General features: G+C 35.8%; 1 protein-coding gene and 1 long non-coding RNA gene across 3 annotated transcripts in view; one reads left to right on the top strand and one right to left on the bottom strand.

Moving 5' to 3' along the window:
- Nucleotides 1-21,690, bottom strand: part of LOC106949806 (zinc finger protein 385C-like) — a 109,343-nt gene that overhangs the window by 10,914 nt on the left and 76,739 nt on the right. Inside the window, exons 1-2 of one of the 2 annotated variants that reach the window (XM_015036325.1) lie at nt 15,472-15,835; nt 1,648-1,796 (exon numbers count right to left, since the gene is read on the bottom strand). In XM_015036325.1, coding sequence (XP_014891811.1) covers nt 1,648-1,796; nt 15,472-15,481 — 159 coding nt within the window. In that variant the 5' untranslated portion in view covers nt 15,482-15,835. Of the gene's footprint in view, nt 1-1,647; nt 1,797-15,471; nt 15,836-21,690 lie in introns of those variants that run through there. The other variant, XM_015036315.1, reaches the window with a different exon arrangement.
- LOC106949818 (uncharacterized) lies at nt 18,487-21,232 on the top strand. The gene is made up of 3 exons (XR_001425464.1): nt 18,487-18,622; nt 19,356-19,357; nt 21,221-21,232. It is a non-coding gene; the product is annotated as an uncharacterized LOC106949818 (long non-coding RNA).

Genomic DNA, 21,690 nt, shown 5'->3' with positions numbered 1-21,690 from the left:
CCTCAATGAGACAAGTTAACGGCATAATTAAGTTCCTTCCTCCACTCTGTGTTCGTCATCAAATAAGAGGAAAAATAGAAATTTGTCTTATGTGTGTTTTGAGCCAAAGTTTTGAGCAAGGCATAAGATGAATAATTTCTTTAAGACAGATTAGAAATGTGCATTTAGGATTAATCCTGCTCCTATTATCATTGTGGCTAGGACCTATTTCTAGCATTGTTCGTCTTTAAACCTTGAAATTATAGAGATTATTGCACTGACTGACTCAATATGCATCTCTAATAATACGACACATTTGGTTTTAACATTTTTTTTCTAGTAAAGTGACATTTAAGTCAAGATTACATGTAAACTAAGTTAGTATATTCAGTTTTAACCCAGAATCCTGAATTCACTCTTTTTAAATTGCCTGTTTGGATCAAATCTCTCCTCATTTTTTTAAATCCCTCCAGTGCAGCTGTGCCATTCAAACCGTATTTTTAGTTTTAAGCTGTCACACAGCAATGTTTTCCCTTCCTCCCACAAGCTTGATGCCTTTAACAAGACAACCTCAGCCTTTTCTTATTAACTGATGAGTCTGGATTCAGACAAATATTTTACTAATTACTTGGTTAAAGGGGAAAATGCAGAGTAAGCATAATATAAAAAAATAAATAAATAACACACATGAAACATTTAAATGGGACAACATTTGAGTAAAATCTTGCTGCTCTGCTTTTTCTGCATGCTTGGTGGAGAAGGAAACTTTTTTATATATATTAGCTAAAATAACACAGTATGTCACATTTATATCACAGTTTTTGGATATTTTGTTGTAAGTGACACTTGATTTAATTTTGCATTCTCCTGTAATATTCTGCAGGTCATGCCTTGAGCGCATATAGATGACAGAGCCTAAAATATATTGCAACTTATATAACTAAATTTACTAATAGTGACGCAAAAGCAGTGTTTTGCCCAAATAGAAACTACATTTTTATCTAAAATACGTACCACTAAATGATAAAATCCAATTCAGTAAATCACAGATAAAGAACAACAAATGGAGCATTCCTGTAAGAACATTAATGATTTTTCCCAACATTGTTAAATTTTAACCTGTGTTACAGACGCTTTCTGAGTCTATAACCATCATACATGATTCAGCTTATTATTTTTCTCACTGGCAATACAAATCCATAAGGAGCTAAAGTGGGGCCATAAAGTTTGTTGATTTTTTTTCTCAATACTAACAGAAAAATAATTGCAAAACTAAAAATGAAAAATATTTGAAACAAACAAAATAAAATCAAAACTGTATCCTACATCTGTTAACAGGTTCAGATTTCTTCCCTCAATACTAACAGAAAAATAATTGTAAAACTAAAAACATACAATGTTGTCAAAATTTAACAGAAAATTCAGAAGAGACTCGTAAACAAAAACTTTTATTTTACTCAATTATATTTCCCTATAGGTCATGAATTTCCAAAAATAGAAAATTATTAAGATTATAAATAAGATTTCTCCTTAAATATAAAATAAGAATAAAAAAAGTTAAATATTTTTGACTTTATCAAGAGTCCTTGATATTTCTAAATACTCGTTAGCATCTGATCTTTGACTTGAAAGTATAGAAATGTGATAATTTAAATCATGTTTCCTTACAGTGTTGAAGTTGGGGAAGAGGCTGAGGGGCGAGGAGCCGTTGACCCTGAGCGGCAGGAAGTGCTCCAGCTGGGTCTGTGGCTGAAGGGGTCGACCCGGGAGGGGCAGCGAACCGAGGAGCGGGTGGACCTGGTTCTGGGACAGCGCTCCTGAAAGGAGACACACATTTTGGACTTTCATATCTCGACCCACCTCAAAACATCTACATGTACGTTCAGCTACACAAACTGATTTTAGCAGTCGAATGAGAGCAAGACGCCAGGAATGAATGACTCACTCAGTAAAAAACCCTTAATGACTTCACTAATAGCAGGGGACAAATTAGAGGCTTTTTGTTTGGCTTTTTTCTTCTTTCTGCTTTGGAAGTCTTTTGTTTATTTTGAAAAATGTCTTTGGTCTTTAAGCTGCAAACCAAGCGTCTGTAATTGTTTGTTTCTTTCCCTGATTCTGGATCAACATAAAAAAAAAGAGTCCAGACATTTTAACATTTCAGGTCACTTCAGGCTGCGTTCACACTGCAGCCCAAGTGACCCAATTCAGATTTTTTAATTTTTTTTGCCTTAATGCGATCTGTATCCGATCATAAATGACAGTCTGAACAACACAGATGGGATATTTTTCGAATGCGACCCAGGCCACTTGGATATCTGAAACTATTCAATCTTTTCAAATGTGACCTGAATCTGAACGATCAGGCCGCATTCATCCAACATGAACGTCATTGATGCTCGGCAAACATCACTATTCTGCGTCCTGATACGTGCAAGTGAGAATAAAAACAACAACCATGGTACATGATAACAAAGATTAAGTTGTTAGTATGCTGGCTCCAGTCAGACAACAACTTTAAAACCGTAAGATATGCTCCACCATTAACATCCATGTTTACTTCTGCAAACCCTGAGCACTTCGTCTTCTTTATGGCGGTCGGCAAAACTCTGAGCACGCTCTCCATCTGTGTCGTTATTGCGCCCTCTGCTGCGCATGCGAGACACTTTCAGGTCGTTTGCAGTTCACACTTGAGATCACATACAAGTCGCATATATTTTGAGCAGCAGGTGGTTTCTGTGTGGTAAGTCAATAACAAAACATTGTACAGCTCATACAGTGGTAAAGCCAGCTGACCAAACATGCTGGAGATCTTCTCTGGTTGCTAGGTAACGGTGCAGTGTGACTCAACAACCAGGAGGTTTTTGACAAGGCTCCTTTTCCACACACCAAAAGACAGCTGGGTGTTTTGTTTTCTAAGCACTTGTGTTGTTTTTAGAAGCAGTTGAGAAATAAACGGAAGAACAAAAATGTACAAAATAAACTTTGCATATTTCCCCTTTAAAGATGTGCAACAATGTGGTTGAAACTGATGTAATCTGTCAGTGTAAGACACCCACATCCAATCAGGTGGACATATTTAGAAAATAAATACTCAACACTTTGAAGGTTTTTATTGTTTTTAAACTTCAGACTTTTAGGCTGGTGTGCTCCTGACTGCTAAAGTGAAAGTGAACACCATTCTCAGCAAAATGCTTTAAGACGTCTTTATAAACCCTAAACTGTCATCTAAGACCAACAGCAGGCTCTTGGTATGAATTTCATGTCTGGACGAAGAGTTCACATTTAATATTCACAGTGGTGCGCAATTAGGAAAACTTTGCACTCAAAGAAAAACATGAAGTTTGCCAGAAAGGTCCAAGACAAAGTCAGACTCTTCTGGAACAGTGTTTTTCAGAAATACGTCTAAATTTGAATTATTTGGGCACCAGAACAAAGTACATTTTCACCATGAAGTAAATCCATCATTCAATGAAAAGCTCTGAGAACCGAGAAATGGAAAGTCCAGAGTTGGGTTAAACGTTTAGACGCTGTGGGGTGACTAGAAAAAAGTTTAAAATCTCACAGTTGAAAGTGAGGAGTGGAACAAAAGACGTCTCAGTAAAGTTATTTCAACTTAAAGGAGGCAAGACTAGATGTTAAACTAAACTGACAAACTATGCTACAAGAAAAGCAAGATTAACTTATGTTGGATGTTTGCAAGACATTTTCCTTTGCTGGTTAAAAAAAAGTAATATTCAATGTCCTAATTCTTTACTTGCATTATTTTTTATATTTTTCTTTCACTTCCCAATTTGGCACACAGTTGTATTGTTATGTCACATAAAATCCCAACAAAACATAGCCGTACAGGTTTTCTGACTTGAGAGTTGAAAACAGTTCTGAAGTGGAACTGGTTTGGTGGAAAACCCAACAGACACAAACTGTTGATGTTTCAAAGCATATTCATGACTTTGAATAACCCAGGCCTATATCTAAGTGAGAATTCGCTTGAAAATGGATGTTTTCCATCCAATCTAACTGAATTAGAATTATTTTGCAGGCAAACAATTGACAAAATATTGCTCTCTTAATCTTAAAGTGCAAAATTTGCAGATACACTAAAAGGATTTTTAGCTGTAATTGCATTGCAGAGTTTCCCCCAGTGTATCATAAGCCTTGCAGGCCACCAGGCTTTACTTGTGACCCCCCCAAAAGGCTAAGCTTTGCTTATTTACTTAAGTTTTTTAAAAAAAATTTGCATTTTAGTTGGTGTTCAGATATTAATCTGTCAATAACACATAATTATCAAGTGATATGTTCAAATTTCAACATTTTTAAACTCAAAAACACAATAACAACTGCCCTGGCGCCCAACCACCGGGCTTAAGTTTTCTGGGGGAAACCTGGCATTGAAAAGTGGTTGTAAAAAGCATTAATTCAGCCTCACCTTAGAGGTTTTTATTTGCTAAAAAGAAATGTGGAATAATTTTCCCTCCGGTTCAGAATGATGCATTACGTTCTGTTGGTCTATCCAACAGAAGGTTGAAAGAACAGAAATATTTTTGCACGTTTCTTTTCTCCTTTTCTTTCTGCTCACCTGCAAACATTTTTCTTTTGTACATTTAATTGTTTTAGACGACTTCTACAGCATTTCATCTGTGCATTATGTCTCAAACTCTCCTTCTGCTTGACCTCTCATCTCATCACACTTAACTCTGGTTGACCTGCACGCTCTCAGACTGCTCATGCTTTAAAAGAGCACTGCAGCTCTGACCTTTGCCTAGACCCAGAGAAACATTAGCACGCTCACATTAAAATGCAGAGGGTCTTACATAAGTATGATATCTCCAGATTTTTATGACGCCTGCCGGCTGAATTTCTGGAAGCAGTTTTGTTAAGTCATGTGCAAATAAAGAAATAAGAGATTAAAAGTGGGTTTGAAACTTAACTGAGTCGATTTCAAGCTTAATAAATGAAGACAGTCACTAGAGAGAGACAAATTCATCTACCTGAAACAGGAGTGAAAACTAGTGAATATTATTTTTGCAATCCATTTGAAAGACATTGAAGAGACTTAATGTTTTGCGGTTAGGGAGGATGGTTGGGAAGTTTGGCTGCAGCAGGATGGAAAATGCCAGGCAGGGACTTGATGAGAAGGATGAAAGGATAACTAAATGGCAACAGAGAAATCCGGCCAAGGAAAACCAACAGAACATGACTGACGAAGCTGGATCGCATACCAGACGACAATCAGAGGATAAGGAGAGAATTATGTGTTAAAGAAAAACAAAATGTTCATTTTTATGTGCCATGCAGAGTTTATGACTGGAATAACGACTGAAAAAAAGAAACTTGATCGTAATGTGAGTCATAAACTAAAAGAAAACTGAGAATCACTTGAACTTCACAAAACCTTTAATGCAAACAACTCCAATATACAACTAATGTCCATTGCTTTTTCTGAGTAGCCTTTTAAAGTTATATTAGAGGCAATTTAGTTTTAAAAAGCATAAAAAACAAACAGTTTTTTTTCACTGCTTTATTTCAGAGTTTATCTCCTAGTTGAATCAGGTTGCAAAGCCAATCACAATCTGGACTACTTGGACTAAAATTGCTGAGATTGATAAGATTTTTATGTAATTCTGTCATTATTCAAAGACATCTTAAGATCGTTGCACCAATAATCTTGCATTTTCTGGTCTGGCCAAACAAAACACTTGAAAATTTGGACTTTTTTGGTTCCTCTACAGCAGTTCAGAAAGTTTAATCCAAAGTCAAACTCAGTTTATGTTGCATAGAAGTTAGGTTTTTATGATCTATATATTTTTTGTTTGTTTTAGCAAAAAATACTGCTATCAGGTGAGTATAATTATCAAATGTGGAATGTTAGAGTCACTGAGACACCTGGACTAACTTTAGATGGGTCAAATAAGGAATGGACTATTCTGGACTAAATTTTATTTTCCTGAAAATAAAGCAAGTGAAATGTGGCACCTCAATATTATCTGTAAAAATAAAAAACGTAGCAGTTTTAATTCTGTTTGGGACTCTAGAGAGGGTTTAAGAACAAACAGTCTAATTAATTAATTTAAAGCAGAATAGACCCAAGCCAAAGTGCTTATAAATTAACATTAAAATGAGCATGTTATGCGTCAGATTCTCCTGATAAACACGGTACTTAGCAGAAGCTAATGCTAAGTCGCTAACTGCACCGGAAAGACAAGTCTCGAGTGCAAATTTAATTTTGACATTACAACTTACATTTTCTATAACATCCTTATCTGTTGTATTTATGCTTACACGTTATTATCTACCGATTGTGTATTATTTTGAGCCCGTACGTTTCTAGTTTGAAATAAAGTTTTTGGCATAAATTAAGAGAACACGAGAAGAGGAAGCGGAACTGCTGCGCCAGAAGTGTTCACCACTTCAAAATAAGAGCATGAATATCAACGTCTTCTTAAAGGTCGACAACCAAAACTTTAACATAGATGTCGAACTTTATTCAAGTGAAAGTTTACAAAACCGACAAGTAAGTTGGCGCTTTAAATTTATCTGGAAAAAATATGTATAAAAATTTTAGAAACTCAAAAACGTTAAAGGATCTCCTGAATTGTAAGTAGATTCAGTTTGTACTTCCTGAAAGGTCGACTATTTCACATGAAGTGAATGTAAACAGCTTTATCAGTACTATATATTTTGCTATTTTCTGGAGTTTTCATCCTATTTATAAGTATTGTAACAGTACATCTTCATTCAACTTTCAGATTCTTGCTTAATGCAATATATTTAATGATATATGCTAATACGTTCAAATCTGTAAAGGTTGTTATTTTATATCTACTGTTGACACTGCAGCCTCACCGCATCATAAATCTGAATAAAGATTTTAATGACCCATAAAAACGGTTGACATTTGCACCTAATAAAGAGGAAAAATACTTTATTATACAAGACGATTTGTATATTCTGTCCATAGTAAAGTTACATATTAAATATGAGTACGAGTAGAAGATACTGGAGACAAAAAATACTCTACTCAGTCACATAGTAAAGGACACAAAGTTGTGGTAACTCGACCTAATTAATTTCCAGCTAACGATAATGTTTCTTTTTGTAGAACAGAATCAAATCCTAACCCAAAGGTGGGATTAACTGTGGTGTATTGAATTAAAAAGGTGCATCTTCTCTTGACAGCAGTTTGCCGTTTAGCTTGCAAAGCCCATCGTCAAATAATAAAAACTGAATGGCACGTTTTCCTCTCTATTTTCTGAGCCATAAAACACAAGTGCTTGGTGCACTGCGCTTTTGCAGTAATGATGATGCCATTCGTTGCTTACACAACAGGCATAGCGTTAGGCATTTATGATGAGCTCTGGTGGATGAATTAGCATCCATTAAAGCTGCTATTGACAGCTCTGCTATAAGCTCATTCCACTGGAAAAAAAAAAAAAAGATGAGGAGTGAAGGTCTAATTTCCATCATGGCTTGAAATGCTGCCCCCGCCGTGCTCTGTGTGGTCTTTAAATAAATCATCCTTATTGTGACAAAGTACATTTAGGCCTCAACTGGCAGCCAGCAGCCCAAATCTCCTGCTAGCTGACAGTGTCTATTTAAACGCACACAGCTGCAGCTGGCAGAGCTGGCAGAGCTGGCAGCTTTGGGAGAGTTTCTACCTGCAGGGCAGCGAGCGGCTCTGATCACGGCTCCCTGTCGTAATCTGTCCTACTTTCATCTGAAGCACTGTGGGCCTATTTTCACCACAGGCTCCAACAACCTTTAATAAATTTGTTCAAGGTGAAATCCAGGACTTGTCTTTGCTGGTCGAAGACAAATTAAAGGACACGGCGAAGGCCAGGCGGGCTAAATGTTTGCGGACTATCAGGAAGATTATAGAAGGTCCTGCTAGTAAATCTGCTTGTAGTTATGATAAACATGTTACAAATGTATTTTTTTTTTCAGTGACCCTTCCAGGAGCATCAAAGTAGTTGGTCTCGGTATGTTCGAGAAAAATTTTTTTAAAATAAAAAACTAGTAAGGGAAAATAAAAAAGAATGTACACTGCACAGATCATTTTATAGAAATGGTAAAAATACAGTGGATAAAACAGAATTTGCAATCTGACTATTAATTGGGTAGCTGTTGAACCAGTGGAGAATATCATGAGAATAGTATGTGATTACAGTTACCTTAATAACAGATATCAGTTTGTTCATGCTGAACATGTTGAATCTGATTTTCTAAAAGCAATCTGTGGTGTATGGGTTCAAAGGTCACAAAGTTGAAAACTTGGTTGTTTTTGATCAGAAGTGGAGAACTACTTTACTTCAGATGGCAAGAAGTTTAAGTTTATTTATTTGTAAAGCACATTTCGACAACAAGTTACTTCTACACTGTAAAGAAAAATGAGGTAAATTACCGGCATATAACATTTAACATATAAATGCCAGAATTTTACAGTATAAATACGGCAAAATTTTAAGGAATTATACTGTAAAAATACGGCAAAATTCTGGCAACCACAGAATTTTACCACATAAATATTGTAAAACCCGTAAACCCGTATAAACTCGGCAAAATCTGTATTTATACTGTAAAAATAAATTTTTTTCCAAAAAAGTTTATGGTAAAATTCTGGCGACCACAGCAGCTGTTATTTTACCATAAATTAGAGACTTTTTTTAAGAATGTGAGGAGCTCAATATTTTCACATATTATTTCTCTTATATTAAACTATCACAATATGGTGACAGCTAACAAATTGCAAAACAAAAAAACATTTTTTTAATAAAAGTCACATACTGCAGCTTTAAGAAATTAAATCAGTATCAAAAATACATATATATTTTAAAATCTTTTTCTGCTTATTCTCTGAAACATAAGTGACATACAAAAAATAAATCATTAGGTAGGGCTTTACCTTTACTTGTATATTTCTTTATAGTTCTTGCTTCCTAGTATATTTTTCTTAACTGCTGCTTATTATATTCCCTAATTATCCACAGTTTCCCTGATCCTGACTGCAGCTCCTCCTTTCCAGTATATTTCCAATATATTTACGTTCTGTATTTGTCATATTCTTCCACATCTTGGCTTGGTTTCTGCCTTCTGTTGGTCATGTGGAGCGTTCTGCACCAAAACTAACGTCTGCTGAATCCCGCATTAGCATCCCGTGCTCACGGCTCATGCAGATAGAGCAGTTTTTGCTGTGTTTCCATTAGCGACCCTCTGCACTTTACATATTAATATGCCGTATCAAACATACTCAAAATACGCCGCCACCATCTGTTCAAACTCTGATAAGAGTCCAATCAGAACCACTGAATGGCAGCAGGCAAATGTGTAGCAGATACTTATTGGTATTTAGAGTCTGTGCCAAACGTTATCCGCCTCATGAACTTAGTAATTAGCAGCTTTTCTGACCCAATGCTCTTTGCAGCAGTAAATATGGCTGCCAGCCTGAAAGACTGAAGCAGCTTCAGATACCAGGCAGATAAAAATGCCTAAACACATTATGTAAATTTGATAGTTTTCTCATTTTTTAACAATTTAACAAACCAGCAGAAGTTTGTATTGGGAATTCTCTAATTCATTCATTATCAATAATAAAGCTCTTGAGCTGCTGATAAAAGTGAAGTACAAAAAAAATAATCACATCTAGCAAAAAACAAAAGCAATTCTACAAACCATCTATTACTGTCAACTAATAAGTAGCCAACCTAATATTAGTAAAAATGTCAAATGCTGTTAAGAGAGCTACGGTCAAACAAATATCTAATTAGAAAGGATGCAGACATATTTTTATGTTTTATGAGCCGTGTAGTTTCAGTGTCTCAAGTTCCATTCGTATTTCTTAAAATCAGACACATAGGTTGCAGAAAAGGTGTTTTAATCTGTAATGCAGTAAAATACCAACACTTTGCACTTCCTACTATCTTGTGTTAAACAGCCAAACTCCCACAGCCTCTACAAATTTACAATACATGTAACTCAATGCCCTGAAATTGGTACTCTGTCCCTTCAGAAAGTCATCACAACATCACTTCCCCTATTAACTCTTTAACAACATTTCTTACCAGTGTCATACTGAAGTATCTCGTATAATGAATTCAGCAGATTCCACCAGGTGTTTGCTAATTGCTGCTGGCTAGTCTGAAGGAGCTGAGTGGGGAAGTCATGGTCTGTCAGGTGGAAACTCATCAGCTTGGAAATTGCAGACTAGAGGAGGAGCTGTGTCTTGAAGGCGGGGCTAAGTTCAGCCAGGCGTTTTGAACAGCTGAATGGTTGCCATGGAGATTAAAGGATTTCTCAAACACACAAAAAAGAATCAAAGCAACACTGCAGGTATGTTTGTGATGAGGGAACAACATTATAACATGACATAACGCTCAAAAAGTCGATTTTACATAATACTATCCAATGTTTGTCCACTAATGTTTTCTTACTAAAGTCCGAAGCTTTTACAGAGCAGCTGGATTAAATAAATATTTAATAAAAAAAAAAAAAAAAAAAACATGGATACTAATTACTAATTAACATCTAAAAGAAGCAGGGTTTTTTTGTTGGGTAAATACAAATGCAGATCAAACTTTTCAGATGTATTTGAAAAAAAAAAAAAGAATAATTGAAAATTGTGTACTCTTGTTCTTCAACTTCACAATTATGCACAAAGCAAAATATAATCTACAATCCAAAAATATTCAAGAATCGTTTACAGAACGAGAAGGAGGATACAATTTAAAGGGAGGTACAAACTTTAAAAAATAAAAACAACAATGAAAAGCAGGTGCATAGCTGAAGAAATGAAGCAATGTCCAAGCATATATATATATATATATATATATATATATATATATATATATACACACAAGGTATAAAATTATTTCTAAATAGTTATATGGCAGATGAAGGATATACACAAACAAAACCATGTAGGATATTCTTTAATGATTCAAATAATTATATCGTATAAAATTATGTTTTCCATGTAGGATATTGATATAATATATATCATTACACATATTTTGATATAAGGGAATATTGAAGATTAGTTTAAAGGCACGATTAATTAAAAAGTGCAAACATCTCACTTTTTTCAAACAAGTACAGCAGCTAAAATGACTGATTCTTAGGTTAGAAAATATTGTTTTTTGTGTATGCTTAATGTATGTACGTATGTAAATGTGTTCTTGTTTTGTTTTTATTTTATTTTTTTCGGTTTACTGATTTGTCTGAAATAAAAGAAGAATTTTATTTTTATAAACATATGTTTTGATCTTTCAAATACAATATTAATACATTTGATTTTGTGATTGTCACCTGATAAAATGAGGAAAAGTTAAAGGAGTACAAGTACTTTTGCAAGCCACTATATATTGGGCTACAAACACAGAAAGTTAATTTTCTGTTGTGAAAGAATGCATATGAAATACAATAATAATAAGAAGAAAGAAGAAGTGTTTCTTTGACTTATCCTATCGCTAAAAGTGTAATTTTATCCAAAATTAGACGTGGATAAAAGCTTATGACATAAATTGTTGTAGAAAATCCACTTGTTGAACTGAACTGCACTCAGTGCGTCCGTGTACTGCTGTGGCACAAATGAAATAAAATGCTCTCATTGACAATGAATATTAAATCAGTACAGCAGACTAATTGCATCAGAGCGCTGAAATGATCTGCACCAGCAGCGGCGCCATTAAAACTACAGTGTTGAATACTCGTCAGCCTTCCATCAGAATAATGAATCATTAACGCTGCTGGATAACGAAGCAGCGGGAGGACCGATGACGCCAACTTCCTGCTCAAACAAATCCAAAAGCTGCCATCACATCACAAAGGAATACGGTCAAAAGATTTCTTCAAAAACACAGTTGATTAAAAAAAAAAAATTGAAATATTGGACTAATAACTGATCCAGAGAAAGCATCTAACTGTGAATAAGTTTAACCTCACAAAAAACCTGTCATGACAGCCTTCTGTTTTCTGTTTTCGTTACAAGATTTAGAAACAGCTTAAAATTTTGTTGTCTTTAGACTTTTGCTACTTTTTCAACAGACGGTTTTCTGGGAAGTATTTTAGTTACATGACTCCACGTAACAGAAGACGCAGTGTTGTCTCTCTACATAGTTTGTTTCTTTGACTTATCCTATCACTGGGTGTACTATTGATTGTAGCAACCTGCGCCTCTGTAATAGAAAATTTCATTTTAACCATTTCATTTTAATTTTATCTAAATAGGGATTGACAGTGTTATGTGTATATGGATGTTTTTCTTTTTTGTTTTCCAAGAGCCTCCAACTGATAAAGAAGAACTAGAAGTTTCTGTTGGACTCCTTGTCAGCTCTCATCTCCTGCCATACTTGCAGGGTTTGGGTTTTCAACAACACGTCTCAACTAAAAATCGTTCCCTCCAATGAGGTGAGGAGCAGTTGGATGACAGTGGATAAAGATGTGGTGCTGTTGTCCACCTGGTAATGGAGATAAGTTCAGATTTGGGGTGTGTTCTTTTTTGCAGAAGCCATATAATCATGTGATTGAAGACCCATCTCATTGAACACAGTCAGTAGAAGAGCCCCGAACTCTTTAGCCTTCAAATAAAAATAAAGACAAAGATTAATCTTTCTCTACTTACTGGAAGAGACTCTCATTCCTTGATAACAGAAATTTCCACACTGGATGAAGGGAGAAACAACAACCTCAGTGTTCTGATATTTATCTATCTAGTTGCTACAATCGATAGTAGCCACACAGGTACATCCATTGGAAGGAAACAAACGCACCCAGTACAACACCTTCATTCTATTGGCTGAAAGGTTGCCAGGCGACGGTACTACTTTGTTCCCAGGGCGAACAGAAAATGATTCACAATCGAGCAGAGAGGTTTGCAAGCGGAGATTTGATCTGAGCAGACAAGTTTTGAGTGTGAGGAGAAAGGTTTAAGAAAGCACAGTGAATATTTGAAGCTTTGAGTATAAGCTTTACAAGTTTTGGGAATAAAACACATGAAATCCTGCTTTCAGACTGAAAATGTGTGTTCTCAAATTATGGCAGAAAAATTCTCCCACAAAACCTCCTCTATTTAGACTATAGTAAGTAGATTAACACAATTTATGTTGTGCATTCTTGTTTATGCTGTAGGTTAATTAAACACACTGCAAAAGCCCGAGCTCCACTCGACCATCACACAAATAATTTTGGTCTAATCCAGCCACCATTTTGGGTCAGTTTCAGATCATGAATGTAAAATCTACAAGGTCATTCGTGCCCTTAAATATGACCAATAACAGCATATCTAAGAATATTTAGCAGCATATTTAAGCATAATATAATATATGAATTGTTACACATCAATATTTTTATTTGGTTTAAATGGACATAAAGTAAAAGCAGCAGAGCAAAGCTAAGAAGCCTGATCGTCTAATGTTCACTAACTTTACTGGAAACGTAAATTAACAAACTCAGAAACCTGTGATTTAATATGCTGGTGTATCTTTATAGCTTCCCTCTCATGTAAGACAGAATATAGATGAGATTTATTACACACAGAGTCAGTGAGACATCGAAACGCGCTCTTGATGACAGTGGGGACAGATGCAGCATGGCCGCCGGGCAAAACGCTACAGTTATCTTCTCTCTGTTTTCCTTTGATCCTCCTAATCTGTCATTTGAAGAAGAAAGCGCCCAGAGCCGGCACATAGACGAGACTCAGTGTTTCCATTCACAGCAGCTTATATAGACCACTCTGAATACATTCCTGTATGTATTTTGCACATATACATATTTACATCTGCAGTAGACTCAAGAAACTCAGAGATTTTAATCTGTATTTTCGGTCCATTTCAGTGTATTTTCATTCAAATGCATAATATCGTACGTCATTTTTTCGTACCTCCACTACAAACTTCACTTTTTTTGTTTATAGAAATGGCCCCACTTAAATGTGGCAAAAGTTAAAGACCAAAAAACAACAATAGTTGTTCTGGTGAATGTTTAAGTTAAAAGGGAAAAAATGCCACTTCACATTAGAAGATAACACCACAGAAGAACATGATTGCATTGCAGCAAAGTTAAAAAATTTCCTCTAATGGCAAGGAAATTACAATGACTCCACAATCTAAAAACTGCTATGTATAAAACAATAAACTACAGTGGACCCTTGCTTATTTGCAGATATTTTCTTAGAGATATAGAAAAATATTTGAATGAAAATGCAGCTTAGGAAGATGAAATGCTACTTGACACTGTATTGGCTAGCATTTTCAAAACAACCAATCCAATAATGGCATTTATTTTTCCTTAGTGCTGATTGGCTGAACCCCAAAGAGCGGGAAAACTATGAATATTGGTTTCTGCAGGAATGTTAAAACAGCTTCCACTGTGTGTATTAAAGCATACTGAGGTATAATTGTTGTTTGAACTATTAAAATAAGTGTTTTTAGAGAAGGTCTCCAGCCCATTTTAAGATTATTTTGCTAATCCAGTCCTGGTTCAAATACACTCCAATCCAGCTGTGGTTTATTTAACATATCACAGTTTGGCTATGGGTTTAGTCCATAAATATTAATGAATAATAATAACATGAGTAATAATTTATGATCTAGATTTAGAGAAAGGGAGTTATCAAAGTTTCCCCCCTCACCTGTATCTGAACTCAACTGGTTTCTGGCTAAAATGAGGCTAATGAAACTTATTTTGCTAAAAAGAAGCACCAATTCAGCTGTTTGGAAATATGTCCAGTTCCAAAAACACAAAGTTAAAGTGTGAAAAGTAAAGCTGCACCCATCACTCTAATTAAACAAGGTCAGTTTTAAAATGCTATAAAGCTGGCTAACTGACTAGCTTGCTACATTCCCGGTGTTATTCTACTATCTGATTTAAATGTATTCATTAACCTTTTCTTTAGCCCTTTTATGTAAAGTAACCCTTTGATTGTTCTCAAAAAATATATAAATCAATGCAAATCCAGATCTGCTGGTCAAATTAAAGCCTAAATAAACTGAAACACACTAAAATATTTTGCCCTTTTAATTACAAAAACATAAACAAAACTGACTTGGTGTCCCTACACCTCTTTTATTTTTAACAGCCACCAATTATGCGAGCTAATCTGGGCATATTTCCCCGGGGAAGCAGAGACATAATTGGCAGCAATGTGTGCAGTGATATCAGGCGCTGCTGTTCTTGCGTGGCTCCGAAATGACTTGACACATCTGGGAACGGCGGCGCTGCAAACGGTCTGAACTCCACACTCGGCTCCATCAAAAGGGGTCAATTAGGAAAACAAACAGGCCTGGGACTCGTTGTGCATGCAGGAGGAACTGAATTAGGGCAGATGGTAGTCGGGAGACCAAACCTCCCCCGGAGCGATGATGATGATGTGAAGTCTTTGTTTCTAAACATGCAGTGGCAGGAGAGCACTCACATGCATGCAGGCAGAAGTCAGGTTCAAAACCTTAAGAGTTAAATCTGCTTTTTGTTTCCAGTAAAGAAGTAAAGCTGATAAATTCTTACCCAGCAGCATCTCCACTTGTTTTAGGATTCCTCAAATCAGGAAAGTTCAGCAGAACAAAAAGTGTCTCCCAGTAAAGAAAGACTTTTTATTTTTCCTGTGTCTGCGTTCCTTTCTCGGGTCAGTGACACGTCTTAGCCGCAATCCAAAGAACTGCTGCAAAAGAACGACTCACATGGGCTTTAACTAAAAGTGTCATGCTCCAATGATCAGCTCGTCCTTTTCAGCACAGGAAACAGAAAAACCAAGACGGGCTGTAAATGAGCGGAGGACGAAAGAGAAGCTGAGAGAGTCTGAAGAGCGAGTGTGTACGAGTATGTAAGGCAGAGCGAAGGAGGAGGAAACTGAGTGAGGAGAGAAAGAGACTCCTAAATCTCTCTCCCTCTTCGTTCTTACAGCTCCTATTCACGGTTCACACCTGCATGCTCCCTAAAGGACGCGCTATGCTGCTTCCTTCCCCGCATATTTGCCAAACAATGGACCTCAATCCGTTTTCATTCTTCTGAATGGACTGCTGTTGTTCGCACGCGGCTGAAAGTTAAAATCACACAGGATGGATAAAATCTATTAGAAAAGATTTTAAAAGGAGCTTTAGAAGATTTTGTTTCTGAATTAAAAGGAAAACGGTGCCGCTGGTTTTGAAATATAAAAAACTAAAGATCTAAAAGTTGTAAAATATTTCAACTATTTCTGAAGTTAATCTGCAGTCATTTTAGTTTGCTATAATACCACCATAATTAGTAAATATATTTCAGTCTAATAACAGTTTTATTTTATATGAAAGGTGGTAAGCCAAGCACTTTGTATTACTGTGAGTAATTAATTAATATTAAGCTTGTAGAAGCACAACAAAATGTATTTTTAGAGGCAAAACAAGTGTTACTGAAAACATAATAATAACAATCCATGTTGCTTTCAATTGTTGAGCTTAATGATAATATTCATAATCAAATAAAGAAAATTAGTTATTTTTGTGAATGTGTGTTTTATGGTTTAGTATTTAAATTTTTTATAAAGTTGCAAACAATATATATATATATATATATATATATATATATATATATATATATATATATATATATATTTTTTTTTTTACTGCTGTATTTGGAACGCTAATAAATAAATGATAATTTGTACAAAACACACTGAGCATGATTACAAAAAACAAAAACAATAATGCATAAAAACAATCATATGTCAATAATTCTCCCATCTCAAGGCCTAATGATGATAAGTAACAAATCCCCATTAAAAGTATGATAAGGAACCATTTTGTTTAATTTAAAAACAAAAATATGCATGTTTCCCTTTAGAGGATTAACATATTAATATTTCAGGCTGAAGTAGTTTTAAAAATGTCTGACGTTGAAAAAATATCAATTTCCTGTTCATTAGTTTTTGAAAACAGCTAATGAGATTTTAACAGAGCACTGGTTGAGGTTAAACATATTTTTTTGTAGGATTATTAATTGTTTTGGTCCCTAATAGAGGATGAAATCATCAAGCAGATTTCACAGGGACTCTCACACAGAGCTTGTGTTCCCACTGCGCTCCTCTCTGGCTCCTTGTCCATTTCAATAAATGTGGTGTGAAAACACAACACTGACAAAACCTGACAGTTTTACACTTGATTTCAGGCTGTTGCACCTAAATGAAACGTGCAGAAAAAGGACTTCAGGCGAAATGATCACATGTTGGCAACACGCATCGAGCTTTTATCTTGTCATGAATCTAGAAAACTCCCCACAGATGCTGTTTGTGGACTCTGCATGCACCTGACATGCTCCGCCGCTTATGGAAACTACAGATTTGTTAAAGGTTGTGGGGGAAGAATGAGGTTGCAGAAACAAGGGCTTCAATATGGCAACAGCATCTGACAGATTAAAAATAAGAACAGTTCTCAAACCTGAAATTTATAAACTTTGCAGAGGGTTACAAAAAATAAATCCTGTCACTTTAAATCCAAATAAGCTTCTGCTGGCCAAAACAACCAACACAACGTTTGCACTCTCAAGTAAAAATGGCAGCAAACTGATGCACAATTATACAACCAGACATCTTTGAAAAGCAGAAGTAGAGCCTCCTGCACAACCACAAAAACGAAGCAAGTGGTTTCTGAATAATAAATCAACAAAACACATATTTTCCAGCAGACATTGTACAGCGCATACAGACCAGACAAACGTGCTGAAGCTGGTTGCTAGGTAACAGTGCAGTGTGACTCAACAATTCAGAGGCTTTTGAAATGGCTCATTTTCCACCAAAAAATATTCTTATTGTAAAAAAAACAGCTGGGAGTTTTTTTTAAGCATTTGAGTTGTTTTTAAAAGCAGGTTAAAGGTGAATTTTGCACAACAGGTTCCCTTTGAAGGAAATTCCTTTAAGTAGAAAACCAAAACGATCGATTTGCTTAATACTTATGAATAGACTCACAATCACAACTATGCACTCTTTTGACTATTATATGCACTGCAATGATTGATTACTGTGCTCCTCAAGGTTTTTGGCAGCAATGTGACACCATACTAATGTTATTTAATATGAGGCAGTGTCACATAAGTATTTCCTTTATGTTTGAACAATTAAAACATCCAAAAGGCACACAACAAGGCATTATATCTCCATAAGCATTACTTGGCATTATTTAGCTCATTTGGTTATTAGTAGGGTGTAATGAGATATTATCCCTTGAGCTTTTGCAATATCTAAAAACGTATTCCTTGTAGGACGTAGATATTAACATGCCCTGTAGTGTTGACAAAGTCAGCTGTTAAAAATCAAGCTGGTTAATAACACATAATTACAGTAGCATTCAAGAAGCTGCCACCATATTAAAGAAGTAGTCTCTATAATGTCAAAAGTACAGGGTTTCCCCCAGTGTATTATAAGCCTGGCGGGCCACCAGGCTTTACTTGTGTCCCCACCAGGTTTATTTATTTAAGTCTTTTTAAAATGTTTGCATTTTTAAAACTTTATAGTTGGTGTTCAGGTGTTAATCTTCCAATAACACATGATTATCAAGTGATATTTTAAAATTTCCTGTCAACTTTCAACATTTTTTAACTGAAAAACACGGCAGGCTACTGGACGAATGACTGCCCTGGCGCCCAACCACCAGGCTTAGCAAGTTTTCTGAGGGAAACCTTGATGTTAGTATCTGCTGTGGAGCTATCTTGCAATTATTTAATGTGTCTGAACTTGACTTAAGCCTCCTAATCTTTATGAAATGATTATTTTAATTGTGCAAGTTCAAACATAAAGCATTTCTGAATACTTTTAGCCTTTGGAACAACCTTCATTTGGGGACAGATGAAACCTGGACTGAGTAATTTATCAAACATATCGGAATTGTGAAAATTGTAAAAATCATTTTAAAAAATCTGGATTCTTCCTTTTTTAGTTTTACAGAGAATATTGCTAAAACCTCTCCTTGTCTCATGAAACAATCATGGTTCATCATCTCTTTGTTACACCCCCAGTTATTAGATAGACTAATAAGCATAGCTAAGTGTTGCACATTTAATGACATTTCTCATTTTGACATAGCTGCAAATCTGTTAACTGCACAAAGTAAAAGCACTAAATTTGTGAAGCTGCTCTGCTGTATGTAATACATGAGCAGAAACAACTCAAAGCTGCGGCTGATGGATGTCTGTAAAATATGTTTCTGGAAACTCTGCCCCTAATGGCTTCTTCTTTGCCACAGCTAACCTCTAATAATGTATTTTAGTTTACAGGACCCCGTCAACCTTGAGAAAAACATTTAAGCTTCTCTGACTGCAAAAGAGCTACTTTTAAGAAATTTTCCATTAGTGAGATTTTATTTAAGGAAGACAAAAAGCTTTGATTTCCCCTTTCTGGCTAAAATTACCATATATGATGTAAGCAGTGTTCAAGGTCATAACTCATAAAAAACAACATTTTCAGGTTGGAAAGTTTGCAGAGCATCTAAAAGGAGACGTTCTGCACCAGCTTTTCTCAGATTGTGTTGGAAATGTGGGGAAATATTTGTTGATCTGAAGATGTAGTTCTGCTTTAAGCTGCACCAGGATACAAAATATGTATCAAGTCAAGTTAGAGTTTATTTATAAAGCACTTTAAAAGCAACCAAAGGTGACCAAAGTCAAGTGGTTAGTACATGCACATAATAAAGAACAACAAGAGAAAAAGCATAAGACACAGATTAAAACTAGATAAATATAAAGTTATTTTGTGGAAGTCATTGTAAGTCAAGATCAAAAATGATTCTTTCAAAATATTTAAAACTCTCAAAGGGCGAGGTTGGTCTGTCTCACTGGCAGGATGAGTCCAGGAGCCAAGTCGTCAGTCCCGGGGGTGCCAGAACATTAAAATGCTAAAAGTTATGAATTCACTAGTATGTTTGCTCAGAAAGTCCGGTTTGTTTGAGGAGGTGTGAATTGAACTCTGGTTCGTCAAAAACCTAGATCTCAGTTTGGTTGAAGTGAACTTTGACGTGCATATGTGAATGCCAAGTGGACTGGAGACCCCTCCAAAAGCAGGAAGCATTCTGGGTAAATACAACCAAAACAAACATACAACCAAAACAAACATTTATACAAAAAATAAATCCTACAATCACCAAAATCTGACGCTGCTCCATTTTTAACATTTTGTAAAGAAGGAAGTTGCGCTCATGTCTTCTTCAGAGATTTTTGTGTCGTTTCCTTCAGTGGTTCTTGGTGCAGCGCCCCCACAGGCGAGGAGGGGAACAGCAACCGTTCGTTTGACAGTGCAGAATGAAAGCAATCATGTAACAAATGTTGCAATTTTGGTTGTGAATCAAATTTAACTCCACTGAACTATCAGGTGTAAAAACAACCTTAAAAACCAACAGTGTTTTTAAATCAATACGGTGCTGGAAACTCATGAAGTGAAACCAGTATTGGTGATATGTGGTCATGCTTCCTCTTACCAGTAAGAAAACAGGCTGCTGCGTTCTGACTAGTTGCAGATAATGAATTAATCAGAGTGGACTACAATAAACCAGCCACGATAATATAAGGGCCAGATCCTTGAGATGAGGATAGCCTTTGACCTTGGCTATAAGTCTTAGTTGGTAGAAGCTTGACCTCCAACTTGTCAAATTTAAAATTTCTGTCAAACGTCACACCACGGTTCTTCATAGATGAGGGAGGAATAGTAGAAAATAGATCTAAGAGATCACAGATGTAAGCATGACCTTTTAAAAGTGGAAGGGATGCTTGATTTCACATGAATCCCTAGTTTTATTTTTATCGACCCGTAGGCACAGTCTTAACAGGAAACCATGCATGCAAACTTCATGCAGGATTCAAACCCAGAATCTTCTCACTGCAAGGCAACAATAAAAATAAGGTCACAGACAGGAGATCCACAATAAAAGCCAAATCAGACACCGTGCAGCTCAGAGTTTTTTAGTTCAGACAGATTAGGTGGGCTGAAAATGTCAAGCGGACATTGGGGTTAGTAGGGTATGAAACGCACATGATACGCTGCTAGCAGATTAACATGAAATGGAGCACAACTGAGAGATTACGTCTTAATATTTCTTCACTGTCCTGTAGTTTTAAATCCACCAATCCTGACACAAAACCTAAAAAAAACATAATCATGATTTGAAAGGACTCCGCGCCTCTGTTCTGTTCTTCAGCAGAACGGTGATAAGTGATTTGCTCCGTTCCCTTTTCAAAAGGCCCCCAGTGAGAACAGTCTATTAAAATCTCTTTTCATTTGTGCAATCACTTGAAGAAGCTGGAAAAAAAAAGAGGAAAGATGGTTCAGCTGTGAGAAGGGATTGGAGGGAACAAGTATTATTAGATGTTTCATTGCTGCACAGTCTGAATTATACTAACAGTCACCTTAATTGACTTGGCTTGTCCTCTTTTCTCTTCTTAGCTGTTAAATAAGCAGCAGAGACAGTAGCTGCCTAAGAAAAGTAATGTGAAAAATGCAAAATCTGCCTTATTTGGAGGTTTTTATGTAGCTAAATCTTTGCCCATCACAACATTAAAAGGTGAATGCATAAACTTTCTGTTGGTTTGATAAAAATAACATATAAAAAGCCTCATAAAATACTTGTTACTTCCAAGGTTTCCCCCAGAAAACTTGCTAAGCCAGGTGGTTGGATGCCAGGTGGTAAGACATTAATAAACTCACTCCACTAGTGCCACAATCATAATGAAGCTAAAAAAAATAAAATCTAAACTACATATATATATATA

Source organism: Poecilia latipinna, unplaced genomic scaffold, assembly GCF_001443285.1.
Source record: "Poecilia latipinna isolate Pla-1442-1.1 unplaced genomic scaffold, P_latipinna-1.0 Scaffold22, whole genome shotgun sequence".
Classification (NCBI taxonomy): Eukaryota; Metazoa; Chordata; class Actinopteri; order Cyprinodontiformes; family Poeciliidae; genus Poecilia; species Poecilia latipinna.
Note: the sequence above shows the minus strand (reverse complement) of the source record. Positions and strands in the feature narration are given on the sequence as shown.